The sequence below is a fragment of the Suricata suricatta genome, chromosome 4 (assembly GCF_006229205.1).
Source record: "Suricata suricatta isolate VVHF042 chromosome 4, meerkat_22Aug2017_6uvM2_HiC, whole genome shotgun sequence".
NCBI classification, from domain to species: Eukaryota; Metazoa; Chordata; class Mammalia; order Carnivora; family Herpestidae; genus Suricata; species Suricata suricatta.
The window spans coordinates 60,086,083-60,109,195 of record NC_043703.1 but is presented as its reverse complement, the minus strand read 5'-3'; the positions used below and the strand labels follow the sequence as shown (position 1 = coordinate 60,109,195).

Genomic DNA, 23,113 nt, shown 5'->3' with positions numbered 1-23,113 from the left:
CTGCAGGCAGGAGAGAAATAGCTCAGGTGGGAAACGACAGGTGCACGGGCCAGAGCAGTGCGGTGACAATAGACGCTGAAGTGTGAACCTCTGAGTGTGGCAGTTGAGGAAGAGAGGGAGGTCAAGGATCCTCCCAGTTTTTTCTAACTCAGATGGATGAAGCTGTCACCAAAGAGGCACACACATCGTGCTGAGGGAGGTAAGTGGACATGGTATAATGCTCTAGATTTGGGACAGAGTGAGGTTTAGGTCTTTATGAGCTTCAGCTGGAGATGCTTGGAAGCCGCTAGCTCTGGAAGATGGGAGCTCTGGGGCAGGTCAAGGTCTCTGGAGCACACACATGGTATTATCATCATCACCTTAGCGATGGCCGAAAATACTTAGGCAGAGGGACTAGAGTCAGAAGGAAATGGAGCTTAGGGCAGACCTTAATGATGTTTAGACAAATTTTGGGGAAAATCCAGAGAGAGTGAAGCCAAAGGAGGAGAGAAAGTTCTAGAAGGAGATGCAGGGTTGGCAGCATCCACTAGAAAGGCCAAGTGAGGTGAGTTGAATAAGAGCCTACAGGTTTGTCTATCAGGAGCCCTTAGTGGCCTGAATGAAAGTTGCAGAGAAAGGGACAAATTCCAAGGTTATTCTTTGTATTGCGTAAGTTTGCTGGGAAGAGGAGACTGAGTTGTAGGTCTCAAAAGACGTATCTGCTTTTTTTTTTTTAGATTAAAAAGATTTCAGTTGGATACTGCAAATGGTCTTTAAACTTCCTGCATTCCTGTAATTATAATTCAGGTTGAAAAATTTTTCCATGTGTTTTGATCATCCATATTTCTCTTGCGAATTATGTGCTCTCATCTTTCATTCATTTATCCACTGAAAATGGCATTTATTTTTTCACTTTATAAGACTCTTTAAGTTAGAGCTTTACCTTTAATATGGATTGCAAGTATTTTTCTCAATTAGTTTTCAGATCTCATTTCCAGTTACAACAGCAAGTGTGTGTGTACATCTATAATTTAGGAATAAACTTCATAAGGATTATGCAGAGCATGTGAAGAACATTATAAAACCTTACTGAGGTAGTTAGAGATCACTTGAATAAATGGGGAGAAATAACACTGTTATATATTAGGAATATTCTTTCCAAATAAATATATGGAATTTTGTCAGTTTCAGTCAAAACCACAAAAAGATGAGAACATCTTGGCAGTTGCAGAATGTTGGAAATTCTTTTTTTAATTTTTATTTATTTATTTATTTTTACCGTATTAAGCCTTTATTTATTTATTTATTTATTTATTTATTTATTTATTTATTTTTAGTAGTTTATTGCCAAGTTGGTTTCCATATAACACCCAGTGCTCTTCCCCACAAGCGCCCTCCTCCATGACCATCACCCCCCTTCCCCTTCCCCCTCCCCCTTCAGTCCTCAGCTTGTTTTCAGGATTCAAGATTAGGTAGACAAATTTAGAAAAGAAGAGCAGTGAAGGGGCACATATGCTTTCAAATGTCAAAATGTATTCTATAAATTATAGTCATTGAAACAATATGATAATAGCATCAGCATAGATAAAGCAGTGAAAAGAAGAAATAGTTTAGAAAGAAATCTGAGTAGGGATGATAACTTAGCGTATGCTGAAAGTTACATCACAAGTCAGTGGGAAAGAAGGACCCAATCAAATAAATGTTGCTAGGCCTATTAACAATTTTGGGAAACATTGTGAAGTCAGATCCCATGTAATGATACATCAAAATAAGAATAAAAATGTAAAAAACCAAAGAATTTATATGTAAAAGATGAGGATATATATTAGAAAAGGAAGTAAAAAAACCAAAACTAAAAGGAAACCTATGGAATAGAGAAAATATTTGCAAATGACATACCTGATAAAGGGTATGTCATGTGCACATAGTGCCCAAAATAAATAAAGAATTAAAAAAACTCAACACCCCAAAAATGAATAATCCAATTAAAAAATGGGAGAAGACATGAATAGACATTTTCCCAAAGAAGACAGACAGATATCCAACAAAGATGCTCAAAGTCACTGATCATCATGGAAATGCAAACCAAAACCATAATGAGATGTCACCTCACACCTGTCAGAATGGCTGAAATCAGCAACACCAGAAACAACAGATGCAGGCGAGAATGTGAAAGGGGAACCCTCTTGCACTGTTGGTAGGAATGTAAACTGGTGCAACCATTCTGGAAAAGAGTATGGAGATTCCTCAAAAAGTGAAAAATAGAACTATCCGATGATCCAGCAATTGCACTACTAGATATTTACCCAAAGAATATAAAAAAATAATTCAAAGAGAGACATGCACCCCAATATTTAGAGTAGCATTTTATATAATAGCAAAACTATGGAAACAGTCCTAGTGTCCATCAACTTATGAATAAAGAAGATGTGATACACACACACACACACACACACACACACACACACTGGAATATTACTCAGCCATCAAAAAGAATGAAACCTTGCCATTTGCAACAACATGGATGGAGCTGGAGCTAGAGAGTATTACGCTAAGTGAAATAAATCAGAGAAGGGCAAATATTCTATTAACTTCACTCGTGTGGAATTTAAGAAAGAAAAATGAGCACCCAGAAAGCAGAGAGAGAGAGAGAGAGAGAGAGAGAGAGAGAGAGAGAGAGAGAGAGAGGCAAACCAAAAAAAACAGACTCTTAACTATAGAGAACAAACTGATGGTTACCAGAGGCAAGGGGGTGGGGAAGGGTTAAACGGGATGGGGTTAAGGAGGTCCACTTGCTGTGATGAGCACCGGGTGATGCATGGAAGTGTTCGATCACTATATTGTACACCTGAAACTAATATTACACTGTCTATTACAACAACAAAAGAAAAGTAAGAGAAAATATTGGTGTTTTTCTTTTTGGATAGGGAAGGACTAACTATTCAAAATACAAGGAAGACAATCATGAGCAAATTAGTCATAGAGTCCACGTTAGCAGTGAGAAGCTTTGGTAAAGCAAATAATCTAGCTCCTAGAACTGTCATCCTCTATAGTTTATCTAAGGTAAATAGTCATGAATGTTCACAAACACTTAGCTACAATGATCTCATTATAGTATTATTTATAATAGTGAAAAACTGCTAGCAAACTAAACAGCCAACTATAAAGAATTGCATTCTAATACATCCGTGAAACAGAATAGAATATTTGCTTCAAAATGATCATATAGGGGCGCCTGGGTGGCTCAGTAGATTGAGCCTCTGACTTTGGCTCCGGTCATGATCTCACATTCGTGGATTCAAGCCCCGCGTCGGGCTCTGGGCTGACAGCTCAGAGCCTGGAGCCTGTTTCCGATTCTGTGTCTCCCTCTCTCTCTGCCTCTCCCCCTCTCATGCTCTGTCTCTCTCTGTCTCAAAAGTAAATAAAACATTAAAAAAAAAGATAATATAGAAAAGTAGCTAATAAACTGAGTATGATACGTTGCTAATTGAAAGAGCAAGTTATGAAAGTTGTGCATAGTGTGAGGCCCATTTTTATTTCAAAACACAGAAACTATATTCAAGGGGAAATTTTTAAATTTTTAGTAGTCTCTAGATGGTGAGATTATGGGTAACTTTTATTTTCTTCTGCTTATCTGTTTTTCATATTTCCTATAATGAAACATAGTAATAAATAAAAAGATTTTTAAATTAAGATGATGGAACTGATTGCATTTCCATGGAAACTGAAGTAAAATCCTCAGAAGTGCCCCAAGGAATTTGTCCGTTCTTGTCACTAATATTTACTAACATTTAGAGATATTGGCTAGTCAGTCAAATATTACTAATAAAAATGAAACAGCTTTTAAGCCCGTTTAAAATTTCAGTCTTGCAAGTTACGATTTATGTCTTAGTCCGTTTGGGCTGCTGTAACAAAATGCCATTAATTTGGTGGCTTATAAACAATCGACATTTATTTCCCACAGTTCTGGAAGCTGGCAAGTCCAAGATCTTGGTGCTGACAGAGTTGGTGTCCGGTGAGGGCCCACTGGCACGTTTTCACTACGTCCTCACCCAGCAGAAAGGGTGAAGAGCTCTGCGGGGTTTCTTTTATAAGAGCACTAATGCCATTCATGAGGTCTCCAGCCTCCTGACCTCATCACCCACCCCACCCAAAAAACCCCCACTTCCCAATATCATCACTTCGGGCATTAGGTTTCCACGTAGGAATTTGAGGGGAGGTTGGGCACAGGCATTCAGTCGGTAACAATGTGTATTAGAATGAGGTGGTAATTTCTCTGTTTTTGAGTGTACCAACTGATGAACTGTTTAGTACACTTAGTTGCACCTCGGCTGCTTTTAAATTTATGAGTCATTTTCTCATACCCAGAGTTGTTCATTCAAGGTACTGGTGCTGCTGCAGGGAACAGGAGACGGTGGGATGCGCGAGCCCCTCAGACTCTCCTGGAGATGATGGCAGCGGGGGACATTCCCTCCACCTGTTCCACTCCGCGGGAGGGATCCGCAGTCAGCCAGCGTAAGTGGCCAGCAGGGGGCGACAAAGCCTCAGCTGCAGCTCTGTTGCTGGTGCTCAGCTGGACGCCACAGTTCTTTCTTTTTGGTACAATCCCTATACATTTGGTATCAAATATCTTCTAAAGACATTGTTCTGGTATCTCCCCCACCTCCTGAGAAGCTTGCCTGCTACTTATGCTAGACAACTGACGACTCCAGTTCATGAGGATAGAAGGAGGGAAGATGGAGAATCGCACTTTCCTTGTGGGGAGGGAGATTGTCTAAGGAAGGACAGTAGGCTTGACTTGCCTTCCACGCTAGCCCAGTTACTTCCTTGGAATTCCTTGGAGGGGTTGGTTTTTTTCCATCAATAAAATCTGAATTAAGATGATAGCTATCCCACAAAGTTTAGAGTTAGCAGTACAGAAATACATATAACATTGCTTTGTAAGCCAACGTGCTATTTAAATGTTAGGAGAGTTTAGAATATGATGATATTTCCAACCTAAATTCCTTGATTTACATTTGAGCTTCCGTCATAGTCTTTCCATAGGAGACATTTGCAGCAAACTCTGGGTGTTATTTTTACAGTGGTGAAGATTTTATGATTTATTTCCTATGTTCCTCTTGATAACATGTGGTTGGAGGAAAGCTAAACTCTATACCCTTTTATAAGTTGAAACGTGTAACTATACCGTGGACATTTATAAATGTGTGAATTGACGTACATTTATACCACTACAAAACACTGAAATCCTCAGACTTGGAAGAGGGGGCTTGCAAACGTAATACAATTTCATCCGTTTGAAGCCAATGAGACAATAAGAAGGAAAACCTCGTTTCAAATAAGCAAGTAGAGTAGAAATTTTAATGCACCACGTGGCAAGTTTACAAAGCGAAAAAGTGACTCTCATATCCATTGGCTATGTGTCTGTCATAAGTCACTAACCTCCGCTTTCTTGCAGGTAACATGAGGGGTAGGATTAGGTCACCATCTAACAGTCTGTGATTTTATAAGAACTCAAATGAAGAAGCGTTTTTATTTTCAGTGACACAGTTTCCTCTTCAGGTGGCCAAGAGATGGTGACCAAAGGCGTTCCAGGAAATAGGAAGCAGTGGCGGCACGAAGCACCAGGAACTTTCATGAACGCTTTGGCTGCAGCACGTCTAACAAGCAGCTCATTTTCTGCCAACGAAGGAGAATTGGGTATGCAGTTTATTTTTAAAAACATAACCAGACCCCTGAGGAACTTTGTCAGAGACTTTTAAATGCAGAAAGGGGATAAAAATACCTTCACCGGGAGAGAGAACTGTAAAGGTCTCAGCCTTTTCAGAAGCTGATTTGCTTTGTCCGAACCTGTTCCAAATGCTGCTAACAAAAGATTCGAGCTTCTGAGAAGACAGGGGTAACTTTCTTTGATGTGATCTGTTGACAACTGGTGAAAATAAGTAAGTAGGGCAAGTGGCTCTGTGGATGATGAGCTGGTATTGCTTAGCTCTGTCTGCCAGTACATTCTGACAGCTATTCAATAGACTCAAATTAGTATCCTATAGGCAATGAAAATACATCATAATATAACTTCTTGGCTTTGGGGGGATTATTATTATTTTTTTGCCTCTGATTTTTAGCAAGGTCATGCTTGTGTTTGCTTTATGGGAAGCCAGCTGTCATTTTCAAAAGTTTCAGGCAATTTATATCACAGGGGGATTTTGTCTTTGCTCATGTGTGCACTGCTACCCAGGAGGCCGCCACAGGCAGGCAGGCGCTTCGGCACAGGAACAAGGGTAGGGACCCTGTGTTTTGGGAACATGAGATCGAGGCGGCAAGGAGGCATAGATGCAAACTAGATATAACGGAGGCTGATAAATACTCAAAGAATGATACAAAAATACGTGCAACCTTGAGAATAATGTAAGATAGGTACCTTCCTGCCCAAGAGTGAGTCTGCCAGTTTGTAAAGCCTCACCTTCACAGACTGTGAAATCTTTGTGAAACTCGAGTCTTCAAGAATGTGCAGAAGAATGATCATATCAGATAGGAAGGAGGTACAGATTCACAAGTCTGTGTCAGGTCCTGAGAAAACTGGGTTGACTAAAATCTAGGAGCAGTAGAGGGGACCAGAGTCCCTGAGTGTCTGGAGTCTTTCTAAGTCCTTTGATCTTACTACTTCTATCAGTTGACATGACACATTGTTGCATAAAACTTAAGAGGAAAGAGAGGGAGAGAGGGAGAAACTGCTTCAAGACTCTCTTTCCAGTACCTTCAAATTAAAGGCAGTGTAATTGCCTGCTTGTTTGCTCCCTTCCCTTCTGTGCTGGGGTTAAAGCACTGGCCCTAGGGATGGGACTGGAGGCGGTAAGGGGGAAGCTTTGGGCTCCCCTGGTTTGGCCTGGAAGCCAAGGGCTAGGACCGCAGGCCAGGTTGGAAGGATGGTGTTCCTCTTTCAAGACACCGAGGTGGGGTCATACTTGGTAGCCATGATGCCTCTTCTTGCATTTGCTCCTGTGATTCTTGGAGAGAATCATATAAAACTCTTCATTTGGTCTGTCATACCAAGTTAATTAATTAATTCATGAACTTCCTGTATTTTTGCATGGATGGCTGTACATTGGGCACGTAGAACAACTGATCTATCACGTGGGGTTGGAAATAGGAATTTGCCTCCACAAGTGCATTCAAAGCAGAGTGCAGATGTTTTCTTTTGCAATCTGCTCAGGGTGCTCTGCCTCTGACTGCTAGTGGCCTCTTGACTTCCTGTCCCCGGTCATCTTTTCTTCCTTCAGCTCAAACCTTTGCTCTCCTGCCAGATAATCCTCCTCCTAAAAAAGACCAAATCTCTTTTCAGCTTAAAATCCTGCACAAGATTCCTTCTTACCCTCAGAATAAAATCCAGTCTCTTTGTGGACTCTAAGCACCTCAAAGACTGGGTTGGCCTGTTGCCATGCCGAGGTTTGCTTGCATTTCTCCACCATCATATGCTCCCCTGTTGGTTTAGAATGCCTGCCTCTCTGGCCAGAATAATACCTCCTGCAAGATTTCCCTCAGCTGAACCTCCTACCGTTTCTGTATGCTTCCTCGGGGGTTACCTTTCTCTCCCTGCTTTTCCCTATGGTACCCAAGGGGGCTTTTTGTAAAGGGGTCTGCAGTAAAGTCGAATCTTAAGTGCTCTTTTGCATGAGGGAGTAAAAGGCCCTGTAACTATATTGATATGCTTCTCTTTAATCCAAAAATTTCTAGTAAATTCTCAAGTTTGTCTACGGTCTCCCTGCCTTTTCTCTTAGCTGCTTCTGACAATTTCATATTCATTCAGTCTGACATTTAAATTCATGCATGCTCAAATTATTTGTTAAATGCATGCAATCTTTCATCAATATATGTATCATATCCTACAATGATGCAGTAGTGAATCTATTTGCATTTTTATAATTTCTGTGAAAAACCTCAAACCACTGCCTGGGTCCCACTGATGGGGACCCACTGCTTTAAATGATTAAGAAAACATCTAGGCGTGTTTCCCTTGCAGGCTTCTAGGTTTGGCTTCCCCGCTAATACCCCACAAGACACTATAACTCTCTGATCGTAAAACTAAAGTTCACTTTAATTTCTTACCGTTACTGTCATCCTCACTAGACCGTAAACTTAGGAGAGTCTTGATAATGACCCTGCTTCATCTCTCTATCCCAAGTGCCTAGAACTTAGTAGGTGGCCATAGTCTTTATGAATGAACCCAAAGCCACAGCACATTTTTTAGTATAACTTTAAGCAAGGGCACGTAATTACCAATATTTGTATGGCAATCGAGTAGGATAGGGAAATTACAATGTGAAAAATAATTCTTACAGCTGTATAGAATCTTCATGAAGACTTTTCTGCATGTGTAAGTTTTACTAACTTTGACTGCAGACATAATAGACACAGTTTATACAGGGTTAGCTATTGGTCATACACTTCAGCATTTTTCAAATACCCTTCAGTCTTTAGCTTAAACTTCCAACTCCTTAATAATAGATTGTTTTCATGCTTCTAGCCTTGTATTCCATTAAAAAATGAAACTTTATCAACTACATGTTTAATTTATCCTCATTTTAAGTTTAAGATAGCAAGACTTCTATAACATCCTTACTAATAAAAGGTGAGTCTTACTAAAAGAAGCTACACTCTTTAGATGAGGACAAGTACTTTTGTTTACATGTGCATAATTAATTCAGGCCAGTAATTTGGGTTCTAGTTTAACCACTCCAAGGGGGTCCTTGGTGGGAAGGTAACCTCCATGTTTCTTGTATAAATTTTCAGGCCATATAGTTGCCTTGGTAACATCATAGTCACACATCCTGATAACAGCTGATTTACATTTCTATAGTTAGCTATATTCATTCTTTCTTATCTCTTGTTAAGCAAAAAATAAAAGCCTGCTAAAATTGTCTTCCTAAAACAGGAAACCAAAAACTAGGAATCCCATACCAAGTGGAATATTCAGACTGCCATTAATCAGCCAGACAACCTCATAGATGAGATGTACCAATCAGTTCATTAATTTCGTTAATGCACTTTAGGAAACAATATAAGCTGTGATTTGGGATGAAGCATATTGATTAAAAGTAGGTAAATATTTAATTACACTGCAGTGAAACTTCTACTTGTAGGTATGTACATCAGTAGTTTACCAAAAAAAAAAACAAACCACACTTTGTTTTTAGTTTCACCTTTGGAGAAAAGTTACTGTGTCTAATCCCACTTGTTAGCAGTGGGCAGGGTCTCTTTTCCTAGAGACTGAGGTGAAACACTGTTTAGACCCCTAGGAACCAGGAGGTTGCGAGCACACGTGGGAGCGGTGGGTCACGGTAGGTTCCCCAAATGAGCATAGTCCCTCCCTCTTCCCTGTATCCATGCCCTTTTCAATGTGACTTTGCAGCGTCTCCATCATTAAATGGCTTGTTTTCCCCTTTCTCTAAATCTTAATTGGCCTTTGTAATTTCTTAGGCAGGTAGGATGGAATAAAAATGGCGATGTGCCAAATCTGAGTATTCAAGGAACAGCTGGTCTTTTTTTGGAACCCTGTCTATCTTTCAACTCCTTCTAGTTGGCCTGCTGGAAAATGAAGAGACCACGTGGAAAAAAATGACAAGCCACCCAAGAGAGGCCACAGTAGGCCAGCGGCCTCCAGCTGGCCTGGCAAGTGACCGAACATGCATGATTAGGCTCAACCAGAAGAGCCAGCCAGCGAAGCCCGGTCCAAACTGCCTAATGGCAGAATAGTGACCTAAATAAATGGTTATTGTTTTAAACCACTAAGTTACATGGTGGTTTCTTCGGGAAAAGCTAACTAATGTAGACGTGTAATAAAATTCCCAAAGTAGAAGTCAGAAGGAGGCTAGCTCTACATAGCTTTAAAGCCAGCTTAGGAAGCCAGCATTTTAAATTTTTTTGTAAACTCTTAATTTTTTAGATTGTATGAAACTCTGTCAACATTGCTCTTGATTGCACCAAGTTGAGGTTATGTAGGAAAAGAAAAACCTTGACATCAATGATAAGTATATGAAAAGATGCTCAACATCACTCATCATCAAGGAAATTCAAATAAAAACCACACAGAGATATCACTTCACATCTATTAAGATGGCTGCTAGCAAAAAACCAAATCAAACAAACAAAACCAGAAAATAAATATTGATGAGGACGCGAAATAATCAGAACCTTATGCACTTTGATGTGATTGTAAAATAGTGCAGCCATAATAGAAAGCATATGGAGGATCCTAAAAAAATTTTAAATAGATCTTCCATATAATGCAACAATTCCACTTCTGGGTATATGTCCAAAAGAAATGGAGAGAGATTTTTGCACATCCATGTTCATTCAGCAACCTACAGTGTCCATCAGTGGATGAACGGATAAGGAGAATGGGGTCTACTCATATCACAGGACAGTATTCAGCCATAAAAAAGAAAGAAAGAAACTGTGTCATATGCTACCACATGGGTGAAACTTGAGGACATTATGCTAAGTGAAATAAGCCAGTCACAAAAAGACAAACACTGAATGAGCCCACTTGTATGAGGTATTTAGAGAAGTCAAACTCTTAGAAACAAAGTGGAATGGTGCTTTCCAGGGGAGGGAGAATGGGACTTATTGAGAATTTCAGCCATGCAAGATGAGAAAGTTCTAGAAATCTCTTATACGGCAGCATGCATATAATTAACAATACGGTACACTTACAACTGAAGAGGGTAAATTTATGTTATGTACTTCTTATCATAATTTAAAAAACACAGACATTAATGAAAGAGCCATTCAGAATATCTTATATGTCTCATAAATCATTTTATTATGGTATCTCTGAATCAGGATCCAAAAAAATTTTTTTAAATAGTTTATTGTCAAATTGGTTTCCATACAACATCCAGTGCTCTTGGCCACAAGTGCCCTCCTCCATCACCTCCACCTCTTTTCCCCCTTCTCCTTCCCCAGGATCCAAAAATTTTGATTGATAATATAAAAAAATAATTCAGAGGAGTAATATTCTGAATGCGAGGAATTCTAATTATGTTATTCAATCTGTTTATATTTTCCTTTTTGTGAATATACAAGACTGATATATGATTAAAAATGTATGCTTAGAAAGGACTAAAAGTTTTATAATAGTTTATAAAATACAAATTCCAAGGGCTAAGGAAACATTTTGTCATTTTATCAGGAACATTTTCTTTGCTATTGGTGTGTAAAATAATAATGTGTCTTACAATCAGTGGAATCTTAGAGTTGTTGAGAGATGCCTTCTATAAAGAAAGGAAATAATGTACTATCTTCAGTCTGGTCTTTTTCCCAAGAGAAAAAGAACACATTTTAAATAACGACAATAAATCCACATCCCCACCCCCACCACCAAAACTGTGGGTGAGTGCTTTGAGTTTCCTCTGCAGACATTAATGATTAAGCCTATGGTGTACACTCAGTTTACAGAGACAGTGAAGAATAGCGTGGCCCAATAAGGTTGGCAAATCTTATGTTTTTACAACAGAAGATTTTCTTAAATTTTCTATACAATCAAAGCATCTGTCCCCAAAGTGGGAGTGCTTTGTCTTTTCATCTCTCTCTTCTTTTAATTTATTTATTTTGAGAGAGGAGGGGAAGAGGGTCAGAGAGAGAGGGAGAGAGAGAATCCCAAGCAGTCTCTGAGCTGTCAGGGGGCTTGACCCCACAACCATGGGATCATGACCTGAGCTGAAATCAAGAGCTGGAGTCCGCTTAACCAACTGAGCCACTCAGACGCCCCCGTCTCTTCACCTCAGATCTTGATTCCTCTCACTTTTTCTTGTCTTGTGTTGCCTACCACCTTCATACAATGTGTGATGGTTGGGATGTCAGTTGTCATTCCTGTCATATTCTCTGATTTAATGGAAATGAGTGAAAGGTTTGACCTTTATGGTTGATGTTCAGTACAGGATTTGGGTATACCCCTCATCAGGTATATACACTGGGATGCTTTAATCTCTCTTATTTCTTTAACAGTGGGAACACTGAAACAATGGCTTCCTAGAGACAATGAGGGAAATGTGGAAATGGCCTCTGGCATTGAATCAGATGAGGAACAACCAAGATCGGAAGATGATGATACGTAAGTAGGTCCTATCCAGGTGCCCGAGTGAAATGCTGGTAGAAAGTGAAAATGCTGTTGTTGAGACTTGAACAATAGTGTCAGAGACTAGCTAAGGTGACCAAGTTTTACTACACATGAGGGTTTGTGTCCAGGCTCTCTGTTCTTTTCCAATGGCATTGTTTCCTATCTCTGCAGGAGTGATATTCTATCTCCAGTCTCCATATCTTTTTCTTCAAAGTTGTCTTAGCTATTGTTGCTCTGTACTTAACACACACATCTTTGCATTTTTCTTGTAAAGTGTCATGAAAAGCTTTTTTGAGGTTTTGATGTGAATGACATAACATTTGTTGATTAATTTATAGGGTTTGACATATTTATGATCATAAATCTGATTATCCATGAATATAGTATAGTTCTGCATCTCTTTATGTCTTTCCTTAAAATATCCTTCAGCATTTTTGTAGTTTTATTCACGATATATAGGTACCCCCTCTGTTTTTTTGTTGTTGCTGTCATCATTGTTAAGGGGTTCATTTTTCTTTTACTGTGTTTCAGCTTGGCTACTGCTAGTGCATAGAACACTATTGATGTTGTATTTTGTAACCTTACTGAACTCTCTTATTCGTTCTAAAACTTGGAGTCTTTTGAATTTTAAAAATGTTATAATGTACTTTTTAAGTAGGTAATATATTCACATGGCTCCAAATTCAGAGGTTAAACTTTGTCATAGTATTCCTGCTATCTCTTTCCCTCAACCACACAATTCCTCTTTCGAATCAACCCATTAAATATGCCTCTTGTGCACACTTCTCCTGAGGAATTCCATTAAACTGTAAGCCAATATGGAGGTCTTGTGTATGTGTGTATTCTTTTTCTGTTGTATAGAAAGTTTCATAGTGTACATGCTCTCCTGCAACTTCCTTTTATCACTTAACACTGCAGCTTGAATATATATTGTAATGTACATACTATTTGTCTGTACATTTGTAACTGGATATTGTCAAATTGCCCTTCACAGAGGTTAACACCTATGAACGCTTCCATTGACAGAGTATGAAAGTGCCTGTGACCTTGCACATTTTCTTGTTTAGTGTGTTGCCAAACCTACAGACCATTGCACAACTGATAGGTTAAAAAATGACATTTCAGGTTATGTTTAATTAGCATTTCTTTTCTGAGTAAGGTTTCTTTCCAAATGCTTAAGAACCATCTTTATTTCCTCACTGGGGACAATTATTCATAGCCTTAGCCATTTAAAAAATTAGGCCATTAACATTGTATTGGTTTGTATTTTAAGGAGATTAATGTTTTATCTATATGACTCTAGAATATTTTCCCCAGGTTTGTTTGCGTTTTGCTTTTATTTATAGTGGCTCATGCCATGTAGAAGTTTCTTATTTTTATCTAATTAGGTTTATCAATTATTTCATAAGAAATGATACCAGGATTTTTAAAGTAATTTTATGGTTTAATTTTCTATTTACCTAAATATTTTAATCCTCTTGCATTTCACTCATATTACACTGCAAACTGCGGCTCCAACTTTACTTTTTTCCAAATAACTCCTTACTCCAACACTATTTATTGAAAATCTTTAGTTTTGCTACCAATTTGAAATGCCACTTCTATGACATGGTACATTTTTGTATGTGCTTCCATCCAAATCTTATTATCGCTAGTCTAATGATTATATTATAAACACATTGTTTATAATATGAATTATTATTTTGGAGGGCTAGTCCCCTTAAAAACTTTCCTTTTTTCAGTACTTTTATATCTAGTTTTGCTTGTGGGTTTTTTTTTCCCATATGAACATTAGAATCAGCCTGTCTAGCAAGTAAAGGAGGGCAGGAAGGAAGGGAGGAGAGAATTTTCTTAGCCTGCTTCCTGCCAGGAGAATTTTGGAGTCCGGCCACCTCGTTTCAATTAGGATTGTCTGTGTCCCCTTCGGATCAACCTGGCTACGTTTCTGCATATATTTCTTTCAAAAATCTTGTAGGTTTCTGCAAATATTACTGGGATTCACTTCATTAGACAAAAGCCAGATCCACAAATCAGTTTTACATAAGCGTTTCTCTGTCTTGAGCTTTTTGCTTAGATTCTGAGGGGCAACACCCTTAAGCTCCTTGAAAACCCGACTGTTTGAGAATGATTTTGAGATTCATCCACACTGGCTTGGGTATCAGTTAGCCACTCCTGTTTATTGCGAGGTGCTATTCCATCATATAGAAATACCACAATTTAGTAATACATTCACCTAACAATTGATGTTTGATTGTTTCTAGTTTGGGACTGTTATAAATTAAGCTGCTATGAATATTTTTGTACTCGTCTTTGTGTGGACACAAACTTCATTTCTCATGAGTAATACTGGGAGTAGAATGACTGAGTTGTATGGTAGGTGAATATTTAACTTCTCAAAAAAACTGCCAAACTATTTTCCAAACTGGTGGTCAGCTTTGCAACAAAGCCATTTTACATCCCCGTGTTGAACAGTGTGTAAGATTTCTGGTTGCTCTATACCTTTACCAACACTTGGTATGATCAGTTTTTTAAAATTTAACCGATCGTGGGGCTCCTGGGTGGCCTAGTCAGTTAAGCATCTGACTCTTGGTTTCGGCTCAGGTCATGATCTTGTGGTTTTGTGGTTTCTGGCTCTGCATCGGCAATGTGGAGCCTGCTTGGGATTCTCTCTCTCCCTATCTCTACCCTCCCTCACTCATGCTGTCTCTGTCTCTCTCTCAAATAAATAAACTTAAAAAAATAATAAAAAATAAAATAAAATAAAATAAAAATGTAGCCAGTCTAATGGGTATGTGTGGTGGTGTCTTTATATTCTCTGGGTTACAGGCATTATTTACATAGCCTTGGTACCAGTTCTTTGAGATATATATATATATATATAACCAATAGATATTGGCCAATATGTTGCCAATATTTCTGTCTGAGTTTCTTATTATGGTATGATTTAGGTTTGAAGCTTCTTTATATTTTACATTTTTTAACATTTATTTATTTTTGAGAAACAGAGAGAGACAGAGCATGAGAGGGGGAGGGGCTGTGAGAGAGGGAGAGACAGAATCTGAGGCAAGCTCTAGGCTCTGAGCTGTCAACACTGAGCCCGATGCGGGGCTCAAACTCACGAGCTGTGAGATCATGACCTGAGCCAAAGTTGGGCACTTAACTGAGCCACCCAGGCAGCCCTGAAGCTTCTGGGATTTTTAAATCCCAGATTTTAAAATCACTTTCTAAAATCAGAATTTCCAATTTATTTGCATTTTGGACAGAGACCATCATCTGAGTTTTAGTGATAAAAGTTTTAGGGAAAGTTTATTGGGACTCACTTTGCTATTCAGCACAGTATTAATTTTATGACTGTTATACACGTACTTGAAAAAATGAAGAAAGAAGAAATTTTCTTTTTATCTTTGTGTTCTTATGTTTGACTGTTGTATGTCAGGGTCTGGATTTCTCTTTTATCCTGCTTGGCTCACTTTCTTGTGAGGAACTATGACTGTCTTTAGTTCTGGAACATTTTTACTTATTACTTTTCCAAATGTTTTTCTTATTCCCTCCATTTTAGTCCTGCAAACAGATATGCTTCTCAGTCTGTCTCCAGTAACATCTAATTGTACTTTCATATTTTTTATTCATTTCTTTGTTCCATTCTGAGTGAATTTTTGAATACTATTTTCAAACCTATCTGGGTATCATCTATTAAGCTTTTTTTTGTTTATTTATTTTGAGAGAGATAGAGAGAGAGAGAGAGAGGTGGGGGGGAGGAGCATGAGCGGGGAGGGGCAGAGAGAGAGGGAGAGAGAGAATCCTAAGTAGGCTCCGTACTGTAGGTACAGAGCCCAGTGCAGGGCTCAAACTTGTGAACCATGAGATCATGACCTGAGCTGAAACCAAGAGTTGGATGCTTAATCAACTGAGCCACCCAGGTGTCCCATCATCTATTAAGTTTTTAACTTAAATGTTTATATATCTCCTGTCTAAGATTTATAATTATTTGTTTACATATTTATATATTATTGTTTCATTATTGCATAATTATTTCCCCTAATTTAAAAACATTTAAAAATGGATGCTGTGTTTTATCTTTTTGAGCATACTTACTTTTAAGAGCATTATAAAAATCCTCCATAAAAGTAATAAATCTGGATTTAATTCCTACTCCAACTTTAGATAACATTTCTTGCCTATCTTTCTTACTGTTAGATTTACTCATGTGTTTTGGAATTTTAGTTTACAGACTCATTTCGTTTTAAAAGTTTCATGTTTTGTTTTTAAATTTTTCTTTCTTCCCTTTCTGTCTCTGGGCTCCTCCTGTGTATCTAACACGTTTTGTTCTCTTCAGTGGGTTCCCTCCGTCCCTCTCGCTGGAGCCCTTAAAGAGCTACACTTCCGTGCAAGGATCTAGAAAAAACCCTCAGTAACATGGCTTGTCAGTCAGCCTTGGCCAAATCTCTGGGAGAAAAGTTATTCCCGAGAAGTTTATAAGCTTGGATTTGCCTTCACTTGGATTTAGAGTTTGAATTTATAGTACTTGGATTGTCTGGAAACATGTACTGAGAAATCAACCTTAAAATTGACAGTAGCGGATCATAATACTCCGGGATCTCTACAAGAAATAAATATAACCTGAGGGGATACCACCTCAATCCAGGCTACTTCACACGTTCTCACTCAGGCACTGCTGAAGATGAGTTCACAACTAAAAACAGAATCCACAATAAGTAGCTGAATTAGACCATAAAGAACTTCAGATAATATAATTATCCTATGAATATTTAGTACTTACATAATTAATATTGTATAATTAAAATTAATTAAAGTAAGGCATGAAAATACAAGGAAAAAGCAGATCTATCAGAAAGAAGTAGGAGGATTTGATAATACAGCAAATAGAACTTCTAGAAGTAAAAAAATATATACTAACAGAAATTAAAATTCAAGGACAGTTTAAAAACAGAATAGGTACAATTAATGAAGGAATTAAGAAATACAAGATGGAGCTGAAGCAAAAAATGATAGAAAATGTGAAAGAGAAGTTAGGAGTCATGTAGGTCCAACATATCTCTAAAGCAAGTTCCAGAAGAGAATTAGAGAAAAGCAATATTCAAAGCAGTTCCAGCTGCGAACTTTCTACAGTCATTGAAAGCCATAATTGTAATACCTGACAAGTAAAACAATACCCAAGAAGAAACAATGAAAATGAACTCACACCTGGGCACATCATACTTCAGACTGCAGGAGAGTGAAGACACAGGGTGACCTCATGTAAGCACGTATCTCAGTAGTGATAGCTTAGCAAATGGGAGCTAGAATTCCTGGTCCACCCCGAACTTATGATCTCTGGTTGCAGTGATATCTGGCAATCCGCCTGGTTTGCTTCCTTACAAACCCTCTGCCCTGCATGCTCCACCCCCCATCCACCTGACTCTGGTCAGGTGACCATGCCTCCTACTTCACAGAGACCGCATGTGGTTTGGAAGTGGAATGGTCTTGATTGTCTAGTTCCATGACTTCTCTCTGTCCACAGGAGTCCTCATTGCCTGCTGTCTTCCTAACTTCCTTCTCGGACAAAAAACTGTCTCCCTTCCTGCTGAAAGTACATTCTGTCTGGCATGGGTACTCTGAGTCCCAGCCTTTCTCAGAGACCTTGTTCCTATCTGTGATCTGTCACTTTATTTTATTTTTTTCATTTATTTTATTAATTTAATTAATTTATTTAATTTTGATTTTATTTTATTTGAGAGAGAGAGAGAATCTTACATTAACTCCTCAAGGAGTTTAAGCTCCTTGTCGTCACTTGCTTACCTCCTACTGCTTTCTTGATCCACTGTATAATCACTCCTGCCACGCAGCATGCTGAAAATGTTCTTGCAAAGGTCATCTATCACCTTGAAATTGCCAGATCCAACTGTCATTTCTGTCTTCATCTTATTTGGCCGCTCCCTATCTGGAGACTCTCTGCCTCCTTGGCTTCCATGATGAACACTCTCGGCTCTTACCGGATCCTCCTCAGCCTCTTTACTTGCCACGTCGATGTTTGGGATTGTTAACATGGTTTTCTTGGTCTCTGCCTTCTTCTCTTCTAAGAATATCAGTGTTGAGGTCTCAGATATAATTTCAATTCCTAGTCCTACTAATTAGGATCTGTGAGACCTAGGGCAAGTTTTAGTAGTCTCTCTGAGCCCAGCTTCTTTATGAATCGATGGTGACTATGTCTGCCTCAAAATGTTGTCAGTATTAGGTGAAACACAGTTGTGCGTTAGGGGCTCGAGGGCAGTCACTGGGGTGGAATAAGGGCTCACTCTATGGCAGCTGTTTTTTATTCTTTTATTCTTTTTTCTCTTCTCATCCTCATCTTTTAAACATAAGAGTAGATGGGTTTTAATAAGTATAATTAAAGTTGTCAAACACAAGTCCAATTAAATAGAATACTGATTATGCGAACCTTGGTTCTTAGGAAAATGAGACTGCTATGATAAATACTCCAAATAATCCATTACCTGGGGGGAAATGCATCTATTAAATTGCTCAAGCAGGGATGGGAAATGAGAAAGGAAACTACTTTTCATATGTATTTTTCATTATTTTGATATCATAAATTTGATTTTTAACTTATTTCAGAAATTTTGAAGAATCTGAAGATGAGTTGAGAAATGAAGTAATAGAATCCCTAGAAAAACTTGCTACTTCTAAAGATGAAGACAACAGAGAAGAGACTCCTGGCTTCTCTACGGGTGCTGAAAAGTTAGGAGGAGAGAAGATAAGCAGACAGAAACATGCAGAATTAAATGAAGGTTTAGAGACTGTTTCTACTCAACCTAATGATAAAGTATGCATCACTGATGAAGACCAAGAAACATCAACAGCCCATCAGAAGATACGAGTGTGATTATTGTACTTTTCTTAAGTAATGAGTTAGTATCTGTTAGCGGTAGTATCTGTCCGGGCACAAGTCATTAATATTAATTGTGTAAGAGTCCAGTCATCCCAGGGGGGATTAATTTTTTTCCCAATTTAGACAATAAGACTGAGTAATTTGAGTGTAGAACTTAATGTTTTTGCTTTAAAATTTCTAGCAAGAGATCTTTCGGACACCAGATGTGACAGGCAGAGTAAGGAGCCTCCCTTCCCGCCAGCCCTGCGGCACACCCAGCCACATGACTCTGTTGTTACAAGGCAAAGAGGAATTAAGGTTGCAGGTGGAATTAAGGCTGCTACTCAGCTGACCTGCAAACAGGGGAGGGTTTTTTTGATTACGGGGTGGGGGGGCAGTGTAATCACAGGGATGTTTAACAGTGTGAGAGGGAGGCAGAAGGGAGAACCAGAGAGACGTCAGGGTGAGCAGGATGCACCTGGAGCCGCTGGCTTTGAAGACAGAGGAATGAGCCATATGCCCAGGAATACAGGCAGCTTCTAGAAGCTGGGAAAGGCCAGGCAGTGGACTTTCCCCAGAATCCCACAGAGAGAACACAGTCCTTCTTGATTTGGCTTCATGAAGTCCACTTTAGACTTATGACCTACAGAACTGTATGATAATAAACTTGTGTTGTTTTAACTAAATTTGATAGCTTGTTAAGACAGTGGTAGAAAACTAATACAATGTGCAAACTGATGCATTTAGAGTAATGAATCTGCCATTATAGAAACCTGTGATTTTGGGATTTCTGAAGTTATGCTGAACATACTTTTTTGAAGCTGATGCTGACACTTCAGGGAGTAGGGTAATTGAGCAGAGAGGATCAAAGCCCATCATGTTAATTATGAACCAAATATTCATTTTATTATGTTTTATTGAATTAATTTCTAATGGCTTCAAATGTATAGATTATAAACTTCTTGAAGGCCAGGACCAGAGACCTGGTCCTTGTGTCTTATGCTGGTGTTTTTATATATGGTGCTTAGCAGAGTGCCACATTCTAACAATCCCAGTGCTGAACATGTGCCTGGAGTTTAATAGATATTTGTTGATTTACTGTGTTGCTTCTACAAAGGACAGAGTGGTTACATTTCTAAGTGGTAGAATTCTGCCAGAAATACATGCTTTGTTATAAAAATAAAACTAAAATTACACATTAATATATTGCTCAGCCAGTAAAACAAGGTGGAGAGGGGTTGGCCAGATTATTTCTAAGGTCTGCTTAGTGTTTATGTTTGATATCATTTTATTAAATGTGAGGAAAGTATCAAGATTCCCCTAACTGTGGGATGCATCCTGTATTTTCCTAGTGATCTTTGAGGTACTGTTTTTTCAAGTTGGTGTATAGGGTTTCAATCCATTCTTCAAGGGAGGCTGCTCAGTATGAGCATATTCAAAAATTTCTGACCTCTGTGTTAATTTCAACCCTGGTAACACATGACCCTGAGAGATTAAAGCATCATTAATTCTATGACTCTTTTAGTGGTGAGTGTATACATGTTTTACTTTCAGAACATTATGTGGTTAAGGCATAATAAATCTGTTAGTGTGCTTCATTTAATCCTCATTCTAGATACTGTTTGAATGCATGGAGAATGAAACTTGGTTCCTGAAAATCCCAAGGATCCAAAGACCAGTCAGTTATATGCAGAGAAAAAAAAGAATGAATGTCCAAAGTCAAAGTTTAAGAATAAGCTTATCAAGTTTGCTCCAGTGACAAGATGTTTGGCTAAAGTCTCCTTTAGGTAATAGCCACCAAGCCTTGTACATTCTACGATTTTAAATTCTTTGCTATAAAGTACAAAGTTTTCATTGTGATAAGTGTACATATCTTCAAGGTTTTTCTACCTGTGTCAGCCCCTAGTTCACCTCACTACCTTACGTACACTATTACCTAAATCATGTTCTTGAGACCCAACTGATCACTTTATTCTGGGTTTAGGCTTTACTACATTTGTTAAGTTGAAACCACTGATCACACCTGGATGTGTTTTTAGAATAAATTTTATTAAAAATTATGCATCTTGGTAACTATGTATCCTACCTATCAAACTGATCATTCTTTAAATGTGTACCGACTCTTAACTTCCCTTTTAAGTATCTTGTAACATGTATAGTCCAAATGAGCATGTAGCACTCAAATATCAGAACTGATGCTTCTTTGGAGCCAAGGCTAACCTCAGATTTAGGGTGGGGACAGAGGAAAAAGAATTAGCTGAGAATCAGTGGGAGAGGTAGGGAAAATTACAGGGGCATAATTTGATTCTAGTAATTTGCCGAACTGCTTGTTGTGGTTAATTTTTTTGTTGTACCCATTGAGAGATTTAGCACAGACAAGCTATTCATATTATAGTCCTGGATTCTAGGGTACATTCACACAGTTAAACACAAATATTCTGAAAGCATTGATAATTACGCTGGCTACTCTCTCAGAATTTGGTCTATAAGAGGACTTTGTAAACAAAAACTCCAAAATTATTATCATGTATGAAGTTATACAGTGTTTTGTAGGCCTGAAATATTCATTAAAAGAAAAAAAGTCTATTAAACATGACAACCTATTCTTCTTGGGTACCAGAGGCAAGACAACTTTGCTTTACCTTTAAATTCTTTCTTGTTTTTTAAAAAAAATCTTGGCATGCGGATCTTGGCAGCACTAGTAGTAGATAACCAATACTTCCGAACTGAGAGACTGCAAGGGGACAAATGCACCATATGAGGAAAATATCCAAGATAATGAAAACCACGTCCTATCATACTTAGATACAAACATTTTGTATCTACTGAATCAAAGTCCTATTTAGATACAAGTAGATGACTATACAAAGAACATGTATTTTATTATGCACAATTGAAAGAAAAATGTAAATCCCCATGGCGTTTGTTTCAAAATATAGTGTGTTTGGACCACTCAAAAACAATGTTTTATAGAAATTTATAGTCAGTCACTCAGGAGTTCTTCAGACAGACAGTAGCAGACATACTGCTTTGATACTTTCCATGGTTATCAGTCATTCCAAAAAAATTTTTAAAAGACAGGTCATATCACATTAGGAACAGGGATGATGAACATATATGCAAACTGTTTCCAGTGATGCTTGTGACAAATGAAAAAAATAATTTTGAACAAACAAGATTAAAAAATGCTTTATGGGATTTCAGAATCCTTTCTTCCTTTACTGCGTCCTTTTCTTCTGCTTAGTCCCTTTCAATTTCTTTATCGTTAACCCCATGATTTCCTGTAGGTAGATGGTTAGGCTGAGGGGGCAGTGGTATGGATGTTACCACAAAAGACTGTAAGGTAAGAAAATGAACTGGGCTGGAGTCAGAAGTCCCAGGTTATAATCCTGACTTTGTCTTTAAACAGCTTTGTGATACTGCAGGAGTCTTTCGGTCTTTAAATTGTTCTTGTCTGTAAAGGTGAAAGTAAGAAAACTGGACCATAGAGGATTTGTAGGGTTCCTTCCAGCTCCAATGTCCACCAGTCTTCCTCCCCTCTTTTTTTTCTAATTATTTTTTTTTAACAGTGAGAGAGCACGAGCTGGGGAGGGCAGCGAGGGTGACAGAGGATCCAAAGCGGGCTCTGCACTGACAGCAGAGAGCCCGATGTGGGGGGCTCACACTCATGAACTGTGAGATGACCTGAGCCGAAGTTGGGACGCTTAACCAACCGAGCCATCAGGCATCCCCAGTCTTTCTTTTCTAAACTGAATCATCTCCACCCAAAGCTATGTTGGTGTGTCACATCATCCTGGGCCTCCATTTTGCTACTTTCTGATCTGATGACAGAAGGTGGCCTGTGGCCTGCAGATGAGTCAACGACGTAACCAGGAGTAGATGATGAAGCTGGCGCGGTCGGTGACTGGATGAGAGGAGTTTGGGAGGGAAAAACATGCCTCTTTCACATGCCTCTAACACAAAGATGTATCAGACTGACAGAGAAAGACACGTTATTTCATTCATGTGGAACTTGAGAAACTTAACAGAAGACCATGGGGGAAGGAAAGGAAAAATAAGATACAAAGAGAGGGAGACCAATCATAAGAGACTCTCAAATACAGAGAACAAACTGAGGGTTGATGGCAGTGGGGAGCAGGGAAAACGGGTGA

General features: G+C 38.6%; 1 protein-coding gene across 1 annotated transcript in view; it reads left to right on the top strand.

Moving 5' to 3' along the window:
* The window catches only part of NEK5 (NIMA related kinase 5), a 62,276-nt gene extending 40,116 nt beyond the window's left edge, over positions 1–22,160 (top strand). Inside the window, exons 19-22 of the mRNA XM_029936822.1 lie at positions 4,363–4,484; positions 5,553–5,679; positions 11,983–12,088; positions 18,710–22,160. Coding sequence (XP_029792682.1) covers positions 4,363–4,484; positions 5,553–5,679; positions 11,983–12,088; positions 18,710–18,977 — 623 coding nt within the window. The 3' untranslated portion in view covers positions 18,978–22,160. The remainder of the gene's footprint in view (positions 1–4,362; positions 4,485–5,552; positions 5,680–11,982; positions 12,089–18,709) is intronic.
* Positions 22,161–23,113: the final 953 nt, after the last annotated feature.